Source organism: Otolemur garnettii, unplaced genomic scaffold, assembly GCF_000181295.1.
Source record: "Otolemur garnettii isolate 467f Iridium unplaced genomic scaffold, OtoGar3 scaffold00005, whole genome shotgun sequence".
Classification (NCBI taxonomy): Eukaryota; Metazoa; Chordata; class Mammalia; order Primates; family Galagidae; genus Otolemur; species Otolemur garnettii.
Window position 1 is genome coordinate 9084017 of NW_003852400.1, and position 21889 is coordinate 9105905.

Consider the following 21889-nt stretch of genomic DNA (forward strand, 5'->3'; position numbering starts at 1 on the left):
TCCTTATGGTAAAATGATTTTTTTTTTCTTCTGAGTAGATACCTAGTAATGGGATGGTGGGATTCTCCATACTTCTTTCCATAGAGGCTGTGTTAGTTTGCAATCCCATCAGCTGTGTAGAAGTGCTCCCTTCTCTCCACATTTACGCCAGTATCTGCAGCTTTGGGAACATGTGATGTGGCCTATAGTCACTGACGAATCCATTTTATACTTCTGAAAAATTATTTTACAGATTCAAATAATTAATAATTTAGTGCATCCATTTCATATCTTTGTGTTTCAACAGTGCTTTTTTTTGGCCTAGATATTTTAAATGAAAAAAAGATTGATAGGTTTAGAAAAAGGCATAATACGCTTACAATGTCTTGTGGTATTGGGATAGACACTCATTGCTAGGCATCCTGACCTGTCAAGCACATTCTATTATAGATTGCTTTCAATTGTATAAGCATTTATTGAGTTCCTTTATTAACATCTGAAAGTATGTAACTTGAGAGGAACTTTACAAAGAAAAGATATTTATCCTTAAGATTCTTATCATGTGAGAATAGCTGTGTGTGTGTGTGTACAGATGCCTTCGTGTGTGTTTTCCTTTCAAAATGTCTCTGGAAGTGGGTAAATCATCACATTTTCACCTTTGTCACCTGTGTGTGCACCAGCATAGCTTTCAGTGTCCACAGCCTCATCAAACACTTTTACAATGAGAAGAGCAGCCATAAAACTTGAAGCAATCTTTTTTTAATGTCTGAATTGTTAGCGTGGAAATAAGTTCTGTGGGGAGCAAATAAAAGTTTTTTGAGGATAATTTGTTGCTAAAAGTAAGAGGTTCCAATATCACGCTCACAGGTCCAGTGTACCCAGGGTAAGCGGATTGCAACAGCACAGGGTTGTGTAATTCCATTTTAACTAAGTGCCTAGTCCTTCTCTAAGGAATTCCCTTATTCTCTGTATTTAGCAATAGGTAAAACATCCTGAAAATATGAAACTTAATTTGATTTCTACCAACTGAGTGCAGAGGGTGACAGGGAAAAAAAGAGAAAAGAAACAGCTATAGTTTGGTATAAGAGAGGACTGGTCTAAGGGTCAAGGCAAGGATTTCAGGACAATTTCCCTACCATTTTGCCCAGGCTACCCTAAGACAGCCACCGGTTTCTCAGAGCCTCAGTGTGCTCCTTTAGAAAATGTGACAATAAAAAAAAAAAAAAGAAAGAAAATGTGACAATAGTCAATGTCCTTTCCTACTCTACTACTCTGAAATGATGTTCCAGATAAATGAAATGAATAGGCCATATTGAGCTTGGGGTCATGGCTCTCTGTAGTCTCAAGTTCTGAGAAAGTAGCCTTCTTCTTCTTCCTCTAGCATGTTAAGATTGAGCTGGAACTTTTTAACCTGGGCATTCTTCCCAAAGAGCTTGGGAAATATTGCCCGCTACAAAAGTCACCTTTGTGTGCACTAGTTACTATGGCTTTGTAGACTTCTGGCTCCGAATGAGAGCCGCAGTACGAATATGGAGTAACGTCTATAGCAACTGTCTCATGTTACAGATAATAAAATTGACCCTGAAGGGTTTGGTGACTTTCTATGTTATCCCAAAGCTCTGAAAGTAAGGACTCCAACTCTTACATAGGGTTTTTAATTCTGTCATTGGTATTGGTTGATCACAGGGCATCAGCAATTTGTACTGAATTTCATAAGGGAATCACAGGGCAGCTTCCTTACCTTGTCCTTTTGTTTAAAAAGTAGTAACCCAATAATTATAAATCCAGCTGTTCTAATTTCTGGAAACACATCGCCAAAGAATTCCTGCAAATACATTGAGAGTTAGAGAAGTCATATTGAACAGGATTTCAAAGGGGGAGAATTCAATTTGTTTTTGTCATTTATATGCTTTTGTTTAATAAATATAATTATCCTCTTAAATGTCCAACTCTTGAACAGGGAAAGCTTCCAATACTGCTAGGTTTTAATCTCAGTTTTTTTTCTATTTTGCCTCCTCAATCCAACTCAGAAGTACGAGTTAACATTCAACCTGATAAGAACTTTTTGGAACAACTTTCACAAAATACGGACTGTTGCAATATTGCAAAAGGGGCACTCTAAAGCTTGCCAATGGTTTGCCTTAAAATAAACAGTCACGTCTTCAGTATTACACACTGATTCTCTTTGTAAAAGGTTAACTAAAAGAGGTTGCTATAAAAATCTGATGAGAACTCTTGTACTTGCAAGCGTGACAGGTTACAAAAGTTCTCGTGAACCAGGTACTTGCACTTGGCCCTTTTATTCTGGCTGTAGGTTAGGAACAAACTCTAAGAAGTGCCTGTATTCACTATAAAGAAATAACCCTAACATGTTTTCTTTTTCATAGGAAGTTGTCCTTGAAGAAGGTACAATTGCTTTTCAAAATTGGGTTAAAACAGGAACAGAAGTGTACAGACAGTTTTGGATCTTTGATGTGCAAAACCCAGAGGAAGTGAGAGTGAACAGCAGCAACATTAAAGTTAAGCAAAAAGGCCCCTACACGTACAGGTGAGTCCCCACAGACAAGTGGCAGATTCAGCATAAATGATGTGAAACTTAGATATTCCTGAGAATGATTTCACTTGACAAGTGCTGTTGTATGGAAGTGTACTTACTATTTTCTTGCCAATGGTATACCTTGGAATTATTCTTCTATAGGTATAGCATCCTAATCCAAGGATTTCAAGAATAGAATATATTTATTTTGAATAAATAATTACTGAAATATTAGACAACATATAGGGAAAAATAAATATATCATAATAAATTTCAAGTAACATTCCTGTGCCTAAGAATTTACATGTGTTTTGTACATGAGGTATATATACTCAACTCTGAAATATGCATGTCGAACAGAGAGAAAAGCTGTCTTTAACATCTTAAAATTAAATATAGACATTATTTTGGTGTTTCTTAAAGTGCAGCTCTTGGAGCAGTAGCCTTTGTATCACCAAAGAACATCTAAATGAATCTCCAGGTCATACAAACATTTGCATTCATCTAGGAGTTTTATTCCTGTCTTTTCTCTAATCTACATTACCTAATAGGTGACTAGAACTAGAAGACATGATTAGCCAGAATCTGTTAGATCTTAGGTGACTTATTCCTGTTCACAGAGATGTAGAGAATAGTACCTGTTCCATTTTTGTATACATTTTCGATTTAAATTACAGACAATGTCTTTTCTGGTTATTAAAGTAAAATGCAAACTGGAGTGCTAAAAACACGACCTTAACCAAGGACTTACTTAAATCCACCTATCTCATTTAGAGATAGTTATCCAGATATAACTAGAATAAACACTCATTATATACAATGATTAATTATCACAAAATTTCATATTTGCAATGATTTATTGTAATTCACAGTTCTAGTATCCAGTATCTCTTTTGGAGATTCTATGATTATATTTTGTTCTTCCCTCTACAACACGTGAAAATGTTTCTAGATGGACGACTCACACCCAAAGTTTAGTTATAATCACAGCAGTCATGTGAGAGTAGTGCCTATCCGTATAGCAGATGGTCTATACGCTACAGAGGCCTTGGTGATCCTGCCCTGGCAGTTTTCCCCATGTCTCCTGCCTTTTGTCCACATCTATGACTATTCATAACTCTGTAAAACAAGACTTGGTTTTCGTTGTTACAAGAAAAGCCTTACCTTGGAAAATGTTTTCTTCCTGGGCTTATGTTTCATATGTTCTTAGCAAAATCCTATACTAATATCTTATTTGTATGTATGAAAATCTAGAACTCACATGTGACCTAATGAGAATCTGACCATGACTATTTAAAAATTAGAACCTTAATGAACTAAAAATGAAAAAAAAGTAGGTTTTAGAAGTAGGGAGTTCATATTTTCTGGGTGTCTTATTTTTAACTTATTGTGGGGAGGTTATATTTTCTATTTTTGAGGATATTGTTTGGGATTTAAAGGGATATAAACATTAAATGATTTAACCTCATTCTCTGATTGTTGGCAGCAAATATCTGTTTTATTCTGAGAGCCTTTAACCTATCTCTCTAAGGGACAAAAAGGGGGTTGGTTAGATATACTTAATTTGCTAAGGGAGGTGATGGAAGTGGTGTGGGAGAAAATGACTTGTATTTACGGATAAATTTTATAAACAATAAACTCCTCTTTATATAAAAACATTAAAACTATTCCGAACCAACCGGTCCTTTTTTCTCATGGTATCACCAAACAGAGTCTTTTATGTTTGCCCAAATACCATAAATAATGTAAAAACTGGTTTCCTTTTAGAAACAAGGTAATACTTTGATAGTCTTCTCTGTGTTGGGATAAACATGCTTCCCTATAATTAAAGATACCCTAAACCCAGTTTATCTGGTTTACTGCTGTTAAAGACAGTTTGATGAAACTTTGACAAGATATGACATGAGGCAAAGCATGAAATTCCCTGGATTGAGAACCTACATATATTCCAACCTGTACCATTTCTAGAAGGCACTGTGATGCCTTTGGAATATTCTCAGATATAACATAAATTATTATTATTATTTTTAATAGAGACAGAGTCTCACTTTATTGCCCTCAGTGGAGTTCCATGGTGTCACACAGCCCACAGCAACCTCCAACTCCTGGGCTTACTTAGGTGATTCTCTTGCCTCAGACTCCGAGTAGCTGGGATTACAGGGGTTTGCCAGAATGCCCGGCTAGCATAAATTATTTTTTAATCTACTTTGCTTTGCCAGGACAAAAGTAATCTTGAGAAGACTTTAGGAAAAATTCCTTCTCTTGAAGTTTTTAACCAACACTTCCCCAAACGTGTATGCAATGTAATTTTTACAGAAACAAACAAATAAAACTGATAATGTTTTTTTCCTAAGTACAATCAAAAGACAGGGCTCAGGTTTAAGGATTTTTTTTTTCTCTAGGTGAGTGCCATCTCCTGGTTTCACCTTGTAAGTACAATTTAGGTAAGCTCTAGAATAGGGCCACAATTATTTTGCTGTTGTTTTAATTATTATATATGCATAAATCATGAAAATTAAAATCTTAAATGTTAATATTATGTACTCCAGTTTTATAATGGTCATTTGAGTGGAAAGGTATTGTTCGTCTTTGATTATCCTGGTTGCTGTTTCAGATTTTCATATTTTTTGTATGTCTACAGAACTCTAAGAGAATAATGATATTTTCATTAAATTATATTAAAAATAAAATATCTTTCAGCATTACTTTGAATGTTATTTTATAGAAAAAATCAGTAATGTATTTATTTATGAAATGTATTTATTGGAAATCACTATGTCTAAGGAACTGTGCTCAGAGACATAAAATACTCAACCCTTAGAAATTTACAGGTTTACTGTAGTTTAGTAAATTTCCGTCCCTCTTTTTTTGTCTCTCGTTATCTATTCACCTTGCATAACTGATGTTTAATATATGTGAGCACAATGACGCTGTATACCTTATTTCTTCTCGGTGAATATCTTCTACTTGCAAAATATTTCCCCATAATAACCACCCCTTCCCACATTCCTAAAATATAGTTGGTACTTTTCAACCTAGAGATGTTAGAGCCAGGAGCTTGGAAGTAATTGAATATAGGGAGAGGGGGAAAAGGAGGGATGTAGCCCTTAGGAATAAAAATTATATTCTAATTTTTGTTAAAGATCTAAAAAAGATAGACGAGCCTGCAATGGAGAGTCTGTAAACTTGGAGGATTTTTCTTATATAAGGAAATACGCTCTTACTATTTCCTCATTAAGCCTCATTCCTTTTTCCTCTTACCTGCAGGATAATATCTGTCACTTGAGAGTGCGATATGACCCTTCTATGTTTGAAATCTTTATTTTCCACCACTCTCCTTATAGCTCAGTCGATAATCCAATCAATCCGATCTCATTTCCCAAAATGTATAATGCCATTCTTATATCACACATGACATTGCCTGACCACGCTTTTCTTTGCTATTCATACCATTGATGTGGAATGGCTACAGGTGGTGTCGTGGCCATCTTCTCCACCCTGATCACCCCAAACCTGAACCTTGTGTATTGGTGTCTGTTTTGGGCTTTTCTGTGATTTATGTGTAAACTCTCATTTTAACATATATCACCTCTCCTCTGCTATTTTAATTTTCTGTTTACAAGTTTGAAATCCATTTTGATTAATCTGTGAAAGACCTAGTACTGAATTATTTAACAACATTATTTAGCATAATTTCTGAAATATTCCATGTGTTCAAATATTTGTTGAATGAATGAATGGCATTTGAGATCTAATGTCCACAGGAGTCAATCTTTTTGAATTATGTTTACTTCTGTTTTGTCCAGAGTTCGTTATCTAGCCAAGGAAAATGTAACCCAGGACCCTGAGGACCACATAGTCTCTTTCCTGCAGCCCAATGCTGCCATCTTTGAACCTTCACTATCCATTGGACCTGAGACTGACACGTTCACAGTTCTCAACCTGGCTGTAGCTGTGAGTAGACAAACCACAGAGTTACCTGTTTTAAAATGCTCTAGAATTCACTGTAATTATCTCATCAATATAATTATTAGGTTTCACTTATTTTGCCATTTTTTAAAAAAAGGTATTCCTCTGTCATTATTTTCACTGCGGCTATAGTCATTTGGAAAGATGACAAAATCATAATAGTCAATTGAATTCAAATACTGCCTAAAGTGTATCAATCAAAAGAAATAGGGTTTAATTTGAGATGTCTTCTCATGGTTGGCATTGAGGCAGAGACATGTAGTCATCTAGGGATTAGACAAAGTACACTTTTTGTTTTGGCAGTACTTTGCAGGAATTTTAAAGATGTAGGTATAAAATTTTAATGAAACTCAATTTTATTATTTAATCCATATGATATCATATCGGTGTCTTAAACAGTGATTCGATTTTGTTTTCGCAGGCTGCACCCCATATCTATCAGAATTCATTTGTTCAAATGGTACTCAATACACTTATCAATAAGTCAAAATCTTCTATGTTCCAAAGAAGAACTTTGAAAGAACTGTTATGGGGCTATACGGATCCATTTTTGAGTTTGGTTCCATACCCTGTTCCTACCACAGTTGGTGTGTTTTATCCTGTAAGTACTAAATATAAATGGCAATATTGTTGTATTCCAATTAGATAAATGACATGGCATTGGCCAAGCATAATTTTATCATTTAGTGCATTGGCCCTACTGCTGATCTGGAGATACGTATCTGACATGTACCCTACCTTTGTAAAAAACATCCACATCACAGATGGCTTAAACCTTCCTAGTTGGAAAACTCATTTGAATTTAATAATTATATTTAAAATTAAAAACTGGATATAATCAGATTTCCATTCTTTTATAAATATACAATTTTTCCAAAATTTACTTGTAAGCTACTATGTAAAACTTTGAACACTATTTTTGGTTTTGATTTCCCTTTCTCCATAATCAAGTTCAATATTATATTAGTATTTGTGTTAAATGTATTTATCCTATAATTCCTTCTTCTATAGACCTTTTTATAAATTACTCTTAATTTATATAAAAAAGTGAGGCTAAATTTGCACATCTCAATTGTACTATAAGTCAGTAGGCCTCATCTTAATGGCATTTTAAAATAAGAATTTCCAAGAGTCCATATATGTCATGTAATGGAGGTTTGAAGATTAAGAAGAATGTACAATTTATGGTCCACTTAATTATAGGTTAATGTTTTGAATTACAGATATGATAAGCTGACTATTGAGTTGGAATTTTGACTGTGATTTCCTTTGGCACTATATGTGACTATTAGTAGTAGTATTCAATTCGTTGTTATTGTTTTACTTTTAGATAATGTTTAGGATTGCAAGGTTTATATCAATTAAATGAATAAGAAGCATAGATCTGAATCAGTAATAATTTTAGCTCAATACTCATCACTTTTTCCTTGGCCAAATTTTAATTTTATATACTCATTCTTTTCATTTTAGTAGCCACATAAAGATCATATCATTTCAAATATTCAAATCATTGTTCTTATAGGTTTTGTTCAGTGTCCCCTCACCTCAATATAATGGGTGTAATGACCAAATTATCTTATTAGCTTAATTATGACAAAGAGTGTTGGAGTAAACTTTGATCATGTGAACTTCTGAAATTTATTTCAGCATTTAGCACTTTTTTCTAAAAGTGCTTTTTTTATAGTATATCCTTTAAAATATTTTAAAAGTCAATAATTTTAAACCTTTATGTAAAATAATTATAAAGAGGCAGTGTTCAGAAAATGTGTAGACCAGGTGGGGTGGCTCATGCCTGTAATCCTAGCACTCAGGGGGGCTGAGATGGGTGGATTACCTGAGCTCACGAGTTTGAGATCAGCCTGAGCCAGAGCCAGACCACGTCTCTAAAAATAGCTGGGGCATTACTCAGGAGGCTGAAGCAACAGATCACTTGAGCCCAAGATTTTTAGGTTGCTATGAGCTGTGACATAACGGTACTCTACTTAGGGTGAAAGAGTGAGACTGTGTCTCAAAAAAAAATAAATAAATAAAGGAAGGGAGGGAGGGAGGGAGGGAGGAATGAAGAAAAGAAGGATTAAAAACAAAATGTGAAAGAGAATTATGAAAAATATGACTTGTTATAGAAGTAACTTTTTCTTCTACATATCTTTTCAGTACAACAATACTGCTGATGGAGTTTATAGAGTTTTCAATGGGAAGGATGACATAAGCAAAGTCGGCATAATTGACACTTATAAAGGTAGAAGGTACGTATCTGGGTACAGTGTGTGTGTGTGTTACGAAGGCAGGAATAGATTGTCTAACAACTGATAAAGCCCAGAAACCAACCAATGGCACAAACTTGCTGGCTTCGAGCCCTGTTCTGAAAGGCATCAACACTTCAGTTTTGGCGACTAGCATCTTAACCCCAGTAAAGAGCCTCTGAATACCGCCCCATTTTAGGGTTGGGTTTACGTTTACAGACAAATCTAAAGGGACTATTTTCATCTTTGTTGCACATCCAGCCTTACAGTAGGCACATACAAATAGGTAGCCACAAATAGAGAAGAAGAACATCAGTAAATCCGGTGACTGTCCTGCAGATAGATTTTTTTTTTTACTTTTGTAACAGAGTATACAAATAAAATTGTATATTCCAGTGACATGACTTCGATGTACCTCTAAAGGTGGAAGTTTCTATGATTGCTTTCATGACTTCTCCCTGAAAACAGCCTTAAAATAATGATCTATACTGATAACTCAGTTTTAATCTTTTTAATGTAAAATGGAACTAGTGTTTTAACTAGTTCTAAATAATTCTAAAATTTACATATAAAATGTGAAAATAATGTGCCATTTTTAAGTTAGTGAAAGTGCACATTAGCTTCTTAAAGTCATTATTTCCTTTCTTTCCTGGTTCTACCTGTTGATCTGAAGGATTCATAATTTATCATACGTGTAAAATAGCAACAACCCCAATAAATACCGGGGGAGAAAGCCTTTTCTTTAAAGTTAACAATTATGCACTAGAATTGCTATTTCCTGAGAAAGGATAATCAAAACTAATAGAAATAAAATTTTTTATTTTGTGCCATAACTATTAGAATAGTTATTTCCTGAGAATGGATAATCAAAACTGATAGAAATGAAATGTTTTTATTAATATGTTATTTCCTGAAAAAGGGTAATTAAAACGGATAGAAATGAAATGTTTTTATTAACAGTGTCTCAAACCAAGTCTTTATTAATTGCACATAAGAGTTAATTATTCACTAGTAGACTACTTTTTTCTTCTAAAGAGTCTATAATTACTAATGTTTGTAGAAAAGTCAAATGGAGGAAAATGAATACTTCTAAGTCTTTATTTCAGAGGAAATCACATCAATTCTTTATACTAAACACAATGAACACTTCACTCCCTTTCAATACTATAGAAATCATAAAGGGAGTTGCTAAGCAGTCCTAGTTAGAGTAAGAATGTCCAGTCACTTTAGGATCACGGGAAGGTTGGTTTAACTCACCATCGCAATACTTAGCATGATTAACAGCTAATTCTGCTTAAAACAAGCAACAGCTTGACTTGACACTGGATAATGATAAAAGTGAAAAAAACAGTTTATACATCATTGGAATGGGGCTGAAGATGTAGGAAAAGTATTAATATCATTCTTTACTTCTAGATATTATATATCTTATTTATATACCAAAGCCTAACTAATAAAATCTGCCCTACTTAAATGTCAGCCCATGCAAGAATTAAAAGGGAGGAAATGTACATTGGTTGATTATCAACATGTTTTGAATCTGAATTGATCCAAATTTCTGTTTATTTTTGACTTCCTTCCCATGTCCCTGTTTGACCCTATACTGAGCTTACATCAATCCCGTTAAGGCGTTCCTATGTCTCATTTCTCCCACTGGAGGGGGGAGGAAACAAAACAAGAACACTTCCTTAAGTAAATATCTAAATTTCTCATAAATGTTTTTAAATTGTTTTCTCCCAAGTTTCTTTCTTTCTTTTTTTTAAAATTTCAGAATATTAGAGGGGTACACACATTTTGGTTACTTAATTTGCTTTGGTGCATTTTTATTTTATGATCTAGTCATATAATATCAGGCTTTATTACAATAAGATAAAATGTTCAAACAAAACATGAACCAAATTAACGAGAATATTTTTTAAACTTAGCACTTGCCCAATTTAATCTTCATTATATTAGAAGTATTGAATCATAATGGAAAAGATAATAGGAGAAAGGAGCTCTTGAAATGGGAACGGTTAGCTCATTTTCTTTCTTTTTCTTCCTAAGGAATCTCTCCTTTTGGGAAAGTTATTGTGACATGATTAATGGTACAGGTAAGGACATTTTCTTTGTAGTAATAATAACAATGAACCTACCTCTTTTTCTCCCCCAAATTCCCCACTGACGGTGTTCTGAAAGTTGAGGGTATGTACTTCACAGTTTTTATAGTCCCACAACATAATTCAGAGTCTATTTTATAAAAGCTTGGTAAATATTTAATGTGATAGGATTGCTATCACAATCCTTTATTAACTATAAAGAATTCATTCTTACAGCATTAATAGGGAAATGTTTGCTTTCTGAAGTCTTTACTTAATGAACTGCCATCCTAGAAACAGAAGTAATGGTTGCAGAGAACAACTTGGAGAAGTCCTATTCAAATCTTTTGTAAATATTTTAGGTATAACAACTTAGAATTAAAATAATAGAAATAAAAAAATAATTACAAAAGAAAAAGCACACTGATACCCAGAAATTGTCTGGCCTAAGTCTGGTTACTTGCCACCTAGAAAGCCAATTAGTGAACCAAGGAGCAAAGGAATTTTTGAAACAAAAGATGTCAGTCAGGAGAAGGTGAAGTGGAAGCAGCCTCAAATCCATCTTTTGACTAAAAGAGTGTACGGTTTTTTAAACAAGGAGGCCCATGCTTTGGGGCAGGTTAGTGAGGAGCAATGAGGCTGGGCATCAGGAAGCCCATGCAGGGGACCTCAGAATCTCAACTCCTCTGTTTGGCATAAATTCTATAATTTGGAGTAAACTACTCAAAAAGGATAAGTAGTTAAAAGTTGCAGGGTTCTGATCATCAAGCCCTACAGGATTTTGAATGTAAAACATGATGGAGAAGATTGTTTAAAAAATAGAAGAATAATTGTAATGTGTTCATGGAGCAGGTTACCATACTTCTCAATGTGGTCTAAAGCCAAGGTGGAATCAGTGAAGTTGTAAGAAGGAACCATCTAGTTTGGATAAGAAGATGAGAAAGAAAGACTAGATTTTCACTAACCATTAAAAATAAGCATTCTAAATTAGAATCAAGGAAACAAAGAACTGTAAACGTACTCAGGGGATGGTTAGACCTGGTTGATAATTCTCCTTGAAGAAAAGGGACATTGACTTATGCCTGTTGAAGAATTGAGATTTTAAAAAGCTTGGAAATCAAATACCATGAGGTAATTAAAATTAAAGGTGAGCTTTCAGCTACTAAGGAACAGCATAAAGTTTGAAAGTTGAAAAGATACTATAAAAATGAAAAAATTAAAAGGAAGCATGGAGAATGTTCACTTTCCAAAGGTACGATTGAGTTTTGCATGATTATTTAACTAGATTACTGTATTATACGGCAAGAGGCAGCAAAAACAATGCTGGATTTGCTTTTTAGGGTTTTGAGTTATAGATGGGTAGGTGAAATTTCTTCTTAATTAAAGCATTTCTAAAAATAAATTTTCAAGCCCTCAGTATTACTAACTCCAGTGGTTTCATAAGTTTGAAAAACTTAGTCCTTAGACTAAGAGAAAAAAATGTACTGTGCTGCTCTTACGTAGTAAAGGATTCTCTGGGGTCAGGGTGAAAAAGAAAAAATCATTAGATGATTCTACCCAAAGCTAAGAAGTAGATCAGTTTAATAAGAGGCTTAAATAAGGACAATAATAAAAATGTATGCACATCAGGCATGAAGTAAAAAATATCTAAGAGGAAAATACAAATAAAACAAACTAGAAACAGGGGGTTGGATAGGACAGAGAGGTTTCCCGTCAGAGATTCTTAGTTACAGTAGTAGGGAAAAGAGTACTGGAGAGTTCTAATGCATATTCATCATGAGAAATGGAAGTTCATTCTTTACTTCCAATAAGTTTGAAAAGACATAAAATGAAAGTGTTACGGGATCTTTCCACCAGGTCCTTGTTCTCCAAAACTCACAGACTGTATTTACGGACCACTGTGAGTAAGCAAAAGGATAGATTTTATTGCTAGATAAGAGAAGAAGGAAGACAAAGTTTCTGGCACAGTGGAGGGGGGTTCCCATTGGGTAGCTCATTTGTGCTTTCTGTCTAGGAGTTTATATGAAGCTTCTCATACCCTGCAGGTAGGAGGGTTTGAGAAGATGGAATGTATGTTTAAAATATGGCACAGCCCTTGGTGCCAGAAGCCTGTGGGCAGAAGTTAATTTTCAAACTGGCATGGTGTAGGAACACAATTCTGCTTGGGGCATTCCACTCCTCCCCAGGTGGTAGCTTAGACAGAACTTTGATCAAACTGGTTTATGAGCCTGTTTGACCCCAGAAAATAGGGTCTGTGTTCAGCCCTAGGTGAAGAGGACCTGCATCAAAAGTACAGCAGGATATCTGTAAGCTGACTATTTAAGGGACTATAACAAACTGGTCAACATAAGGAACTAGCCCTACTGTTCTGATAAGTGCATGAGGTGCATGTCTGGTCTATGGAAATTAGGTCAACTTGAGGTAGTTAATGTAGGCAGTGGCTCAACAGTGGGAGTTCTACTCTATTGATAAACATTTAGAATGTTTCTTTTGGTGAGGGGAAAGAAAGCCCTGATAATGTCAGCTATTCTATGGTCATTGTTTTTGATAGTTTGGGGTTATAATTATGACATACTCTTCAATGATACTTCAGATAATCATTTTTTTTAAATTTTTCACTGTGTTTTTCTTTAATTCTTAAGGTACGTGGAAGGCAGTTGTAGACAATGCCCAAAGATCTTTTAAATAAGGAATTTAAGACTCTGAATATCCAACTTTCTTAATAGCAGGATCAAGCAGGGAACATAATCACTGGTGGTGTATTATATTTCACTTCTCAGACGTGTGCAGATGAAGATAAGATCACAAAGTAGAAACATTTGCCCACAAAAGAGCCTGGGATGGAGAATTTTAAATAAGCACATTCAGTAATGGCTCACAAATGTATCTTAATACCATCAAAGATACCTCCTCACTCATTTGAGTGAAAGGAGGAGTTAACCAGTTGTTTCTTCCTATATCCAATGTGTGCCATAAGTGAGGGCTGTAGCGGAAAATAAATGGCTCCTTGGATTTGATGGAAGTATTTTCAAAGCATTTGCAGGAAATAGTTTAGTGAGAAAAGTTCAGTAAATAAGTTTAAAAATATTAATCAGTATTTAGGGCAGATAGGCGAATCACTATTAAAAAGAATGTGGATATGGCAGGAATTGTAAAAGGTCTTAATTATAAAAATACTGCTACTCTACTTATGAGGTGGGTCATTCCAAAATTCACAAATACAGCTTTAACATATGACATTACCATTTCTTAAAAGTTTATTTTATACCAGTAAATGTGTATTATGTGCAAATGTTGAATGTGATATCTGCTAGACATATGTAGCTATAACACACTCGAGATGTGTCTAGTATGACTGACACGCATGATAAGCATAAAATACACACTGGATTTTGAGAATGTACAATACCCTAACTTTTTAATGCTTATATGTTGAAATTATGTTTAGGTGTATGAGGTTAAATGTAGCTGTTTTTAAAAGGTGATCACTCTGTAAATTTTAGATTATTTAGTTGGCTTGCCTTCTATGTCTACTGACCATGCTTGAATTGAAATCTCTAGATTTTTCTAGAACACACTTCTAATCCTTCCCACTGACTTGTTAAACAGATGCAGCCTCATTTCCACCTTTTGTTGAGAAGTCTCGAGTATTGCAATTCTTTTCTTCTGACATTTGCAGGTAAGACAAAGACATTGAGGTATGTCTGTGATTCTGATCTTTCCCCCCGCCAAGTGCTAAGGAGTGACATTTCTGGATTTCTTAAAAATAAATACAATAATATAGAATTAATGTTTATTTACTCTTTCTATATCCTTCAACTTTTTAATAATGCAAATCATTTTCTTTGCCATTTTTAAGAAAGTGCTGATTTGCCCTTTTCTTACTAAACTAGGAGCCTATTTGGTAAGAATCAGGTCTAGAAAGGCACACTCGGTCTTTCTAAAGATGTTCAGAAAGGATGATGGAAATGTTACCAACTGTGAAAATTGACAAGCTCTAATCAAATTGGGGGAAGGAGAAGCCCAGCAGTTACCTCAGAAGTATTAGAGGCTTTGTCACTGCCCCCGAGTCCCAGCGCTATCACTAAAGACTGTGACTGTGGGCAAACATTTAATCTCCCTGGATCTTTCCTTTCTCTATAAAATTGCAGAGAGCAGCCTTTCTTCATACACTGACATCTGGGGATTGGAAGAAATGTGCATTAGGCCCTAGGACATTGCCTGGGTTATGGTGGAGACTTGGGAGGTGACAGAGGGGAACAAAGTATGTGTCAAGCACTCACCAACCTCAGCAAGGGCCCAGCCTTTCATTTCAGGATTAAGTCATAAAAGATGGAAACTTTACTTTTCATTTCATTAAATCTATGCATGAAGGATATGAGGACATTCAGAAATATTTAGTCTGTAGCAGAAATTGACTATAAGAAGAGATATCAGTATAAATATGCCATAGTCTTTCATAAGCTTTTGACAACAATGGTTAGAATGATTCACACATACGTATGAATCCTTGTATGTGTTTAAATTTCACAACAACTTTTTGCTAACAAACAAGATTGAAAATTCTAACCAGAGTACCCAAGTTTTCAATGATAAAGTAAGAATATAAGAAAAATATCAATCTCCAGAATGTAGTTCAGGCTCCTGAAAGGCAGTTCTTTTTTGTGTTTTCTCTGTATAGGTCAATCTATGCTGTATTTGAATCTGACATTAATCTGAAAGGAATTCCTGTGTATAGATTTGTTCTTCCATCCAAGGCCTTTGCATCCCCCCTTCAAAATCCAGACAACCATTGTTTTTGCACAGAAAAAATTATCTCTAAAAACTGTACATTGTATGGTGTGCTAGACATCGGCAAATGCAAAGAAGGTGAGTAAATATTCTCAGTTCACAGTCCAAGACATCATTTGCAATATTTTTAAAAATAGAACCTTTACCTGGAATCCAAACTTTAAAGCAAGAAAGCAATCAGAGCAAAACGTAAGGGTGGTGGCAGAAAATTTGTGTTAATTTTATATTGTCTCAGTGTTTCAAATTTTAGTTACCAGGTAAAACCCCACTCGTTTTTCTCTGTGCAGTTCTTAGGAATAAGTGAAAATAATTTCTAGAACACTTCCAATATCCCTACTTATTCATTTGCCATGGCTTCAACTTTTTCCTTAGAAAATAGTAAATATTTTCAATAGGTCTCTACAACAAGAATTGACTAAGACACAAAATATGAACTCTGTTTTATCTTACCTCTATTCATCATGCTATAAAGAGAGTGTTTAGGAAAACTCTAAGAAATTCTTAGTTCACAGACATATTACTGCTTGAAATGCAAATGTGTTTAGTGAAAACTTTATATTCAGCAGCTAAATTTTATATAGTGAAAGTTGACACCTACAGGATGTAGTAGACATCAACTAGCTTGTTCGTAGGATGCAGAATTTTAATTTTGTACACTAGTGACCAGATGGAAGGATGCTCCCCCACCCTATGTCCCAACCATTTTTTCAAAACCAGTGCTGTATGTTTACTTAAAAAGCTTCATTTTTAAGGAAATGTTTTCTGAGTGAAGTCAGGAAAGTTATTTATCCCCTAGATGACTCTTAAAACTTGTCTTCAGGAAAACCCGTGTACATTTCACTCCCTCATTTTCTACATGCAAGTCCTGATGTTTCAGAACCGATTGAAGGCTTAAACCCAAATGAGGAAGAACATAGGACATACTTGGATGTTGAACCTGTAAGCAAATATATTATCGATCTGCTTTGGTTGATATTTTTTAAGAAATGAAATTGAAAGAACAATACATGTTTAGTTGTACTAACTGCCCTAATTCATTGAATCAGGTTTTGTGTCAGAAAACACTGTATTCACTTCTTCATAGGATTGCTTATGAAATATGAACAATATTAAATTAAAATTTTAATACATAGAATTCTGTAAGCCTTCTTAATAATTGTTAATATCATTTTAATTGGCTTTCAATAATTTTATATAAATTATTTTATGCTCTACTCAAGAGATATTGCTAATATAAGGAATCATCATATATTATGTGTGATTAAAAGATTTTATAAGAATTTGGGGCATAATTTATTGTAGTTTGTATTAAAATGTATAACATTGTTACAGCATAACAGTTATATTCTTTAAATTACTTTTCTATTTTTATTTTCAAAATTTGAATGCAGTTCCAGAATTCTGGACGTGTTTCATTTAAATACCGATAGTTAAATGGTATTATAACTGAAGATACATGTATTCTGAATGAACATATGTTTGTATATGTATCATTCAGGAATTAAATTAACTACCTGGGCTCTTATGTTTTGTAGGTACTATTATTTCATTAAAACCATTTCACATAAACCACAAAAATAAGACCATAACATTAAGTTGGGCAAAGAAATTGTGTGTGTGTATGCATAGATATCTCTGTGTATATATATATGAAATGTAATTATATATGGAGTTAATGTATGTAATGTAATTCACAGGTCTAGTTAATTAACTCCTACGTGTTTTATAAGTATCCTGTTTAAGTTCTGTAGTCTTTCTCTTGTGCTGTAACAGGAAGTTTTAGATATTATAAACTAAATAGTTGTTCTCTTTTAGATAACTGGATTCACTTTACAATTTGCCAAACGGCTACAGGTCAACATATTGGTCAAGCCAGCAAAAAAAATTGAGTGAGTCTTTTAAATAAGGTTATCTTTATAAGATGTATAGCATTTTCTGTAAGAGTGTGAGTAAGTCTACGAAGGGGAAAAGAATATCAATTTTCAACTTTCCTTTAGCTTAGTATCACTAAGCTCTAATTATTAAATGCTTATAAAATGCTTATGCTCCATATTCACCTGCAAGATCGAGTGTTTATTGAAACGGTACTTGCATGTACTTTGGAATGATGTTTATTTGAGCATTTGGTAGCATCTGTCATTTTGTTAGCTGCCTACATCTTTCCATAACAATAAATTTTTATTCTTAGAAAAAAATCAATATAATTAGGAATCTGTATATTAGAAAGATTTATTAAAAGCAAAAGAAGCCTGAGAAATAGTTATCTTAAAATTTAAATGATTCATGAACAGGGAACAAAATCAAGAACTTAGCCAATTTGGAGCATATATTTATACCTGTGCTATGAACATTTTAATAATTACTAGTATAAATGAATTAGTTGATATTTTCATAATTTTCAATGTGTATTACAGAGTACTAAAGCGTCTGAAGAGGAACTATCTTGTGCCTATTCTGTGGCTTAATGAGGTTAGTATTAAACTAGTCATGAAAACAAACATCTACTGGAAAAAGATCTCAATAGTTCCAAAGTATGGATAGTATTTGAAGTGTATGTGTTTCCATTGCCCACATAGACAAGATTATACCTATGTAAAATATGTTTTCAGTTTTTTCTTTTTTAAAAAGAAAATCCTATCATTTAGGATTCTCTTCAAAATGCATCTATTAATCACTTTTTCTTGACATAGAGGTCATCTTAGGGAAGGGGCACCTGCCTGCAACAGCAAGTAAATCATATTGAATGTTCTAGTGACTATTATGGCACTAATAAAAGCCAACTATGCATATCAAGGCCAGGTCAGAGTAGGTCTAGGAAGGCTATCCTATTTCCTGACAAGATATTTTTAGTGTAAGCTATTGCATTGATTAGCCACAGGAAGAGAGTTGAAAGAACAGTGAATGACACTGTTGGATCTTACTGTTTTCCTCTGTCACGGGGAAACATCTTAGATAATAGCTCAGTAGATCAGGGGAGTCCCATTACAATGAAGAGTGTTACATGGCATATTTACATATTTCACACTCTAAATACTCTATCTGGCATTTATTGCCACCTTTGACTTGCATAAGGAATTCCATTGACTAGACTTACAGAAGACGGAGGTCTATATAAGTATTAGAGAAATGAGTGATTATACATATTATTAGATTGATAGTGAATAATATGTATCATGGTAATTATTCATTTGCTTACAGACTGGGACCATTGGTGATGAGAAGGCTGAAATGTTCAGAAATAAAGTGACTGGAAAGATCGGCCTCCTTGGCCTTATTGAAATGGTCTTACTCGGTGTCGGTGTGGTGATGTTTGTTGCTTTTATGATTTCCTACTGTGCATGCAGATCAAAAAGAGTAAAATAAGTGAGTAAATACAAAAAAGATATTGCTTCAGTAATATTGGCTTATATATTACTTGTTTTCATTTTATCAAAGTGGTGTTTTACATTAGTCCATAAAGGTTCTGAACGTTTGAATGAGTAAATAAGGTCTATGAATGTCAAGCAGATCACTCAATTGCATCTGTAATTCTGAGGGGATTGAAATATAAAGTTTAACTGTGACCATTTTAAAATTATCATACAGATAACGTTTGTCCAAAATTTTAACCTATTCATTTCTTAGTCATATAGCTAGTTATTTAAAAATCAGATATTTAATATATCACTGACTGTATGGATTGAAATTAAAGACATTCAATAAGTTAGGAATTAATGATGAGACTTAACATAAAAGAAAAGCATGACATTTAAGAAAATAGTGAAGTGAAATAAATTACAAAACAGGATTGCTGCATTTAGACCTGCTGGCCCTACAGTCTCCAAATCCAGGACCTGTACCTTAGAAGTTTAATGGGAAGACCTAATGAATAATTAATAAGCTTTACCTAAAATCTGAATATATTGACACAAGAAAATAGGAGAAAACAGCTTTCAACACAGTAAGGCAAAAATGTGGATAAGATTTAAGACTCTGGAAAAAAAAGGGGTCAGGCCTCTGTGCTTTGGATATTAATTCTCCCCACCCCCCCCACACACACACATAAACAGGAATGGTTCTCTGACTTTCTCTTCTCTAAATAAAGGCTTTTATTTGGTTATCACGATGACACTAGTGTAGCATGTGGGGGAGAATTTTTCACTTTCTCCATCATTTCCATCAGCACTCCCTTTCATACTCTTGGAAAAAAGCAAAAAACAAACATGCAATATAAATAAAAGCAGTACACTTGCTAAAAAACAAAATCACAACTTCAAAATACCTCTTTTCTACTTCCAGTCCGACTGGTGACCTCCAGCTCTTTTGTTTAGAAACTCAGGAGCTGCCCCTGATGCTTATAACTAACATTTATTGAGATTTTATTATGTGATCGAATCATACTAACATTTTACATGATTTATCTTATTTTATCCCTAATAAAATTTCTCAAATTTCTAAGAATCTGGGTTCATCAGCATCACTCTGTCTTCTAGGAACATTCCACAAAATCAAATTTTAAAAGAGATAAAATAGTTTATTTCCAAGGTATAAATCAGATAAATTGATGGCTTTAAAAAGTGGAATTTGGGAAAATAATTCCTTTTTTGTGATATTGATAGTTTGTATCGAGGTAGGCAACCCAATTTTGTGTTATGATTATTTCTGCCACTGTTCATTTGCTAAAAAGAAGACTGAATAATTTTATCAACAATTTATTTAAACAGAATATTTTCAAAATGCTAACTCATGTCACAATAAAGGAAATATCTCACTACAGTTAATACTTGCCCAATAGGTGGGATTTTTACAAATTAACAATGAAACTTAACACAAAAGATATTCAATCCCTGGAAGTAAAAATAGGCTGTACGCCTTTAAATGGAAGGTGATCTGAAGGCTGTAGACATGCTGGTCCAAAGCAGATTTCATTAGCTACCAACCCATGTGTGATGCGTGCTGTTCTTGAGAGTTGGAAGAAGCCCCCTGTGTGTGCTTTTTGAATGAAAATATCCATTGCCTTACTGGGAAAGTCCACCAGAGCACTGCTCTCTGCAGCTTGAGAAACTGGGCTGAATCATATCTATCTAAGGTCCTATACTTTAAAACTAGCATCTGTTGTTTCATTTCACTCTTCTCTGATAAATAATAACATCTCTTCTGCTTTACAGGCAGCATATGAATGTTTACATCGATGCACCAGCTACGTTAGGATCTACGGTGGTATCAATGGACAAATTGAAGATTCAATATGTTTTCTTTTTACAAACAGCACCTTATCTTTTAGTTGAAGAAATGGAAATGGTGGCGTTATTTTTTTGCACTCAGCATCACATTTCAAAAGGATTATCAAGAGGTTATTCAAATTCACGAGCAAAACCCAGAAACTTTCAAATGCATCATTGCCACAATTTAATTGACTTCAGTTTCAACAGACTGGCTCAAGCACGAACAAATATTCTTGTGCCAAGGCACTAACCAGCAGAGGAGTGGGGTGTTTTGAGCAGATTCTAAGACTGTCTTCCTCAGTAGGGGGAAGTGTCCACCCGGTAGCATCTCTGTGCAGTTGCAGCAGACAGTCCCCAAGGCTGTCAGTACTTGATGAACATCAAATATCTTGAAGGATGTTTAAGAATAAAAAAAAAAAAAATGATTGGCTAATAAACTAGAATACCTTAAGTTTCTTTATCTATGGTATACTCTGTATAGCAACAGCAGGCATCATTTCTTTGTAAAAATATGGGCTTATGTTTTGCCACCGATCATGCAAATGGACATCATTTTTAGTACTTTGTCATTTTCCACGTTCTGCAACTCTTTTGAAAATCTGAGTACATTTTGATGTTTCTACTCAGTTACAATTTATGCTTGGCAACCTCAGAATGCTGTTCTAGCATTAAGAGATGTAAATGATAATAAAGGAATTATTGTATGGAACATTACAAAGAGTAATACTTGTCTGTTTTCGTATTTCTTACTTTCAAAGTCATCGCAGAAAGATGGGTTTCAACCTTTAAAAGGTGTTCTTTCTTCAATGTGTGTGCTTTATCTAGTTCCTGCTGTGTCACAAAATAGCCTAATTTTACATCTGACATCTTTCATCTGACTTCGTATTTCTTTAAAATGCATTGTTCTTTCTAAAACATATTTTCTAAATTCAATTTGGGCCACTTTATTACAGGCGAAATTTGTTTAAGGTGATTGGAGAAATAGCAAAGAAAGACATTGGGTTTCATCCTTTACAGCAGCAAAAAAGAGACACATTAAGGTAATCTGACTTTCTTTAGCTGGTTCACCTTTTTGCAGAGAGCATTAGT

At 34.2% G+C, this 21889-nt stretch overlaps 1 protein-coding gene across 1 annotated transcript in view; it reads left to right on the forward strand.

Moving 5' to 3' along the window:
* Window positions 1-21524, forward strand: part of LOC100962623 (platelet glycoprotein 4) — a 34304-nt gene extending 12780 nt beyond the window's left edge. The window contains exons 4-15 of the mRNA XM_012812297.2: window positions 2367-2527; window positions 6322-6469; window positions 6906-7085; window positions 8639-8730; window positions 10774-10820; window positions 14415-14484; window positions 15487-15674; window positions 16417-16535; window positions 17412-17485; window positions 18011-18065; window positions 18795-18959; window positions 20744-21524. Coding sequence (XP_012667751.1) covers window positions 2367-2527; window positions 6322-6469; window positions 6906-7085; window positions 8639-8730; window positions 10774-10820; window positions 14415-14484; window positions 15487-15674; window positions 16417-16535; window positions 17412-17485; window positions 18011-18065; window positions 18795-18959 — 1299 coding nt within the window. The 3' untranslated portion in view covers window positions 20744-21524. The remainder of the gene's footprint in view (window positions 1-2366; window positions 2528-6321; window positions 6470-6905; window positions 7086-8638; window positions 8731-10773; window positions 10821-14414; window positions 14485-15486; window positions 15675-16416; window positions 16536-17411; window positions 17486-18010; window positions 18066-18794; window positions 18960-20743) is intronic.
* The last annotated feature ends 365 nt before the right edge of the window (window positions 21525-21889 follow it).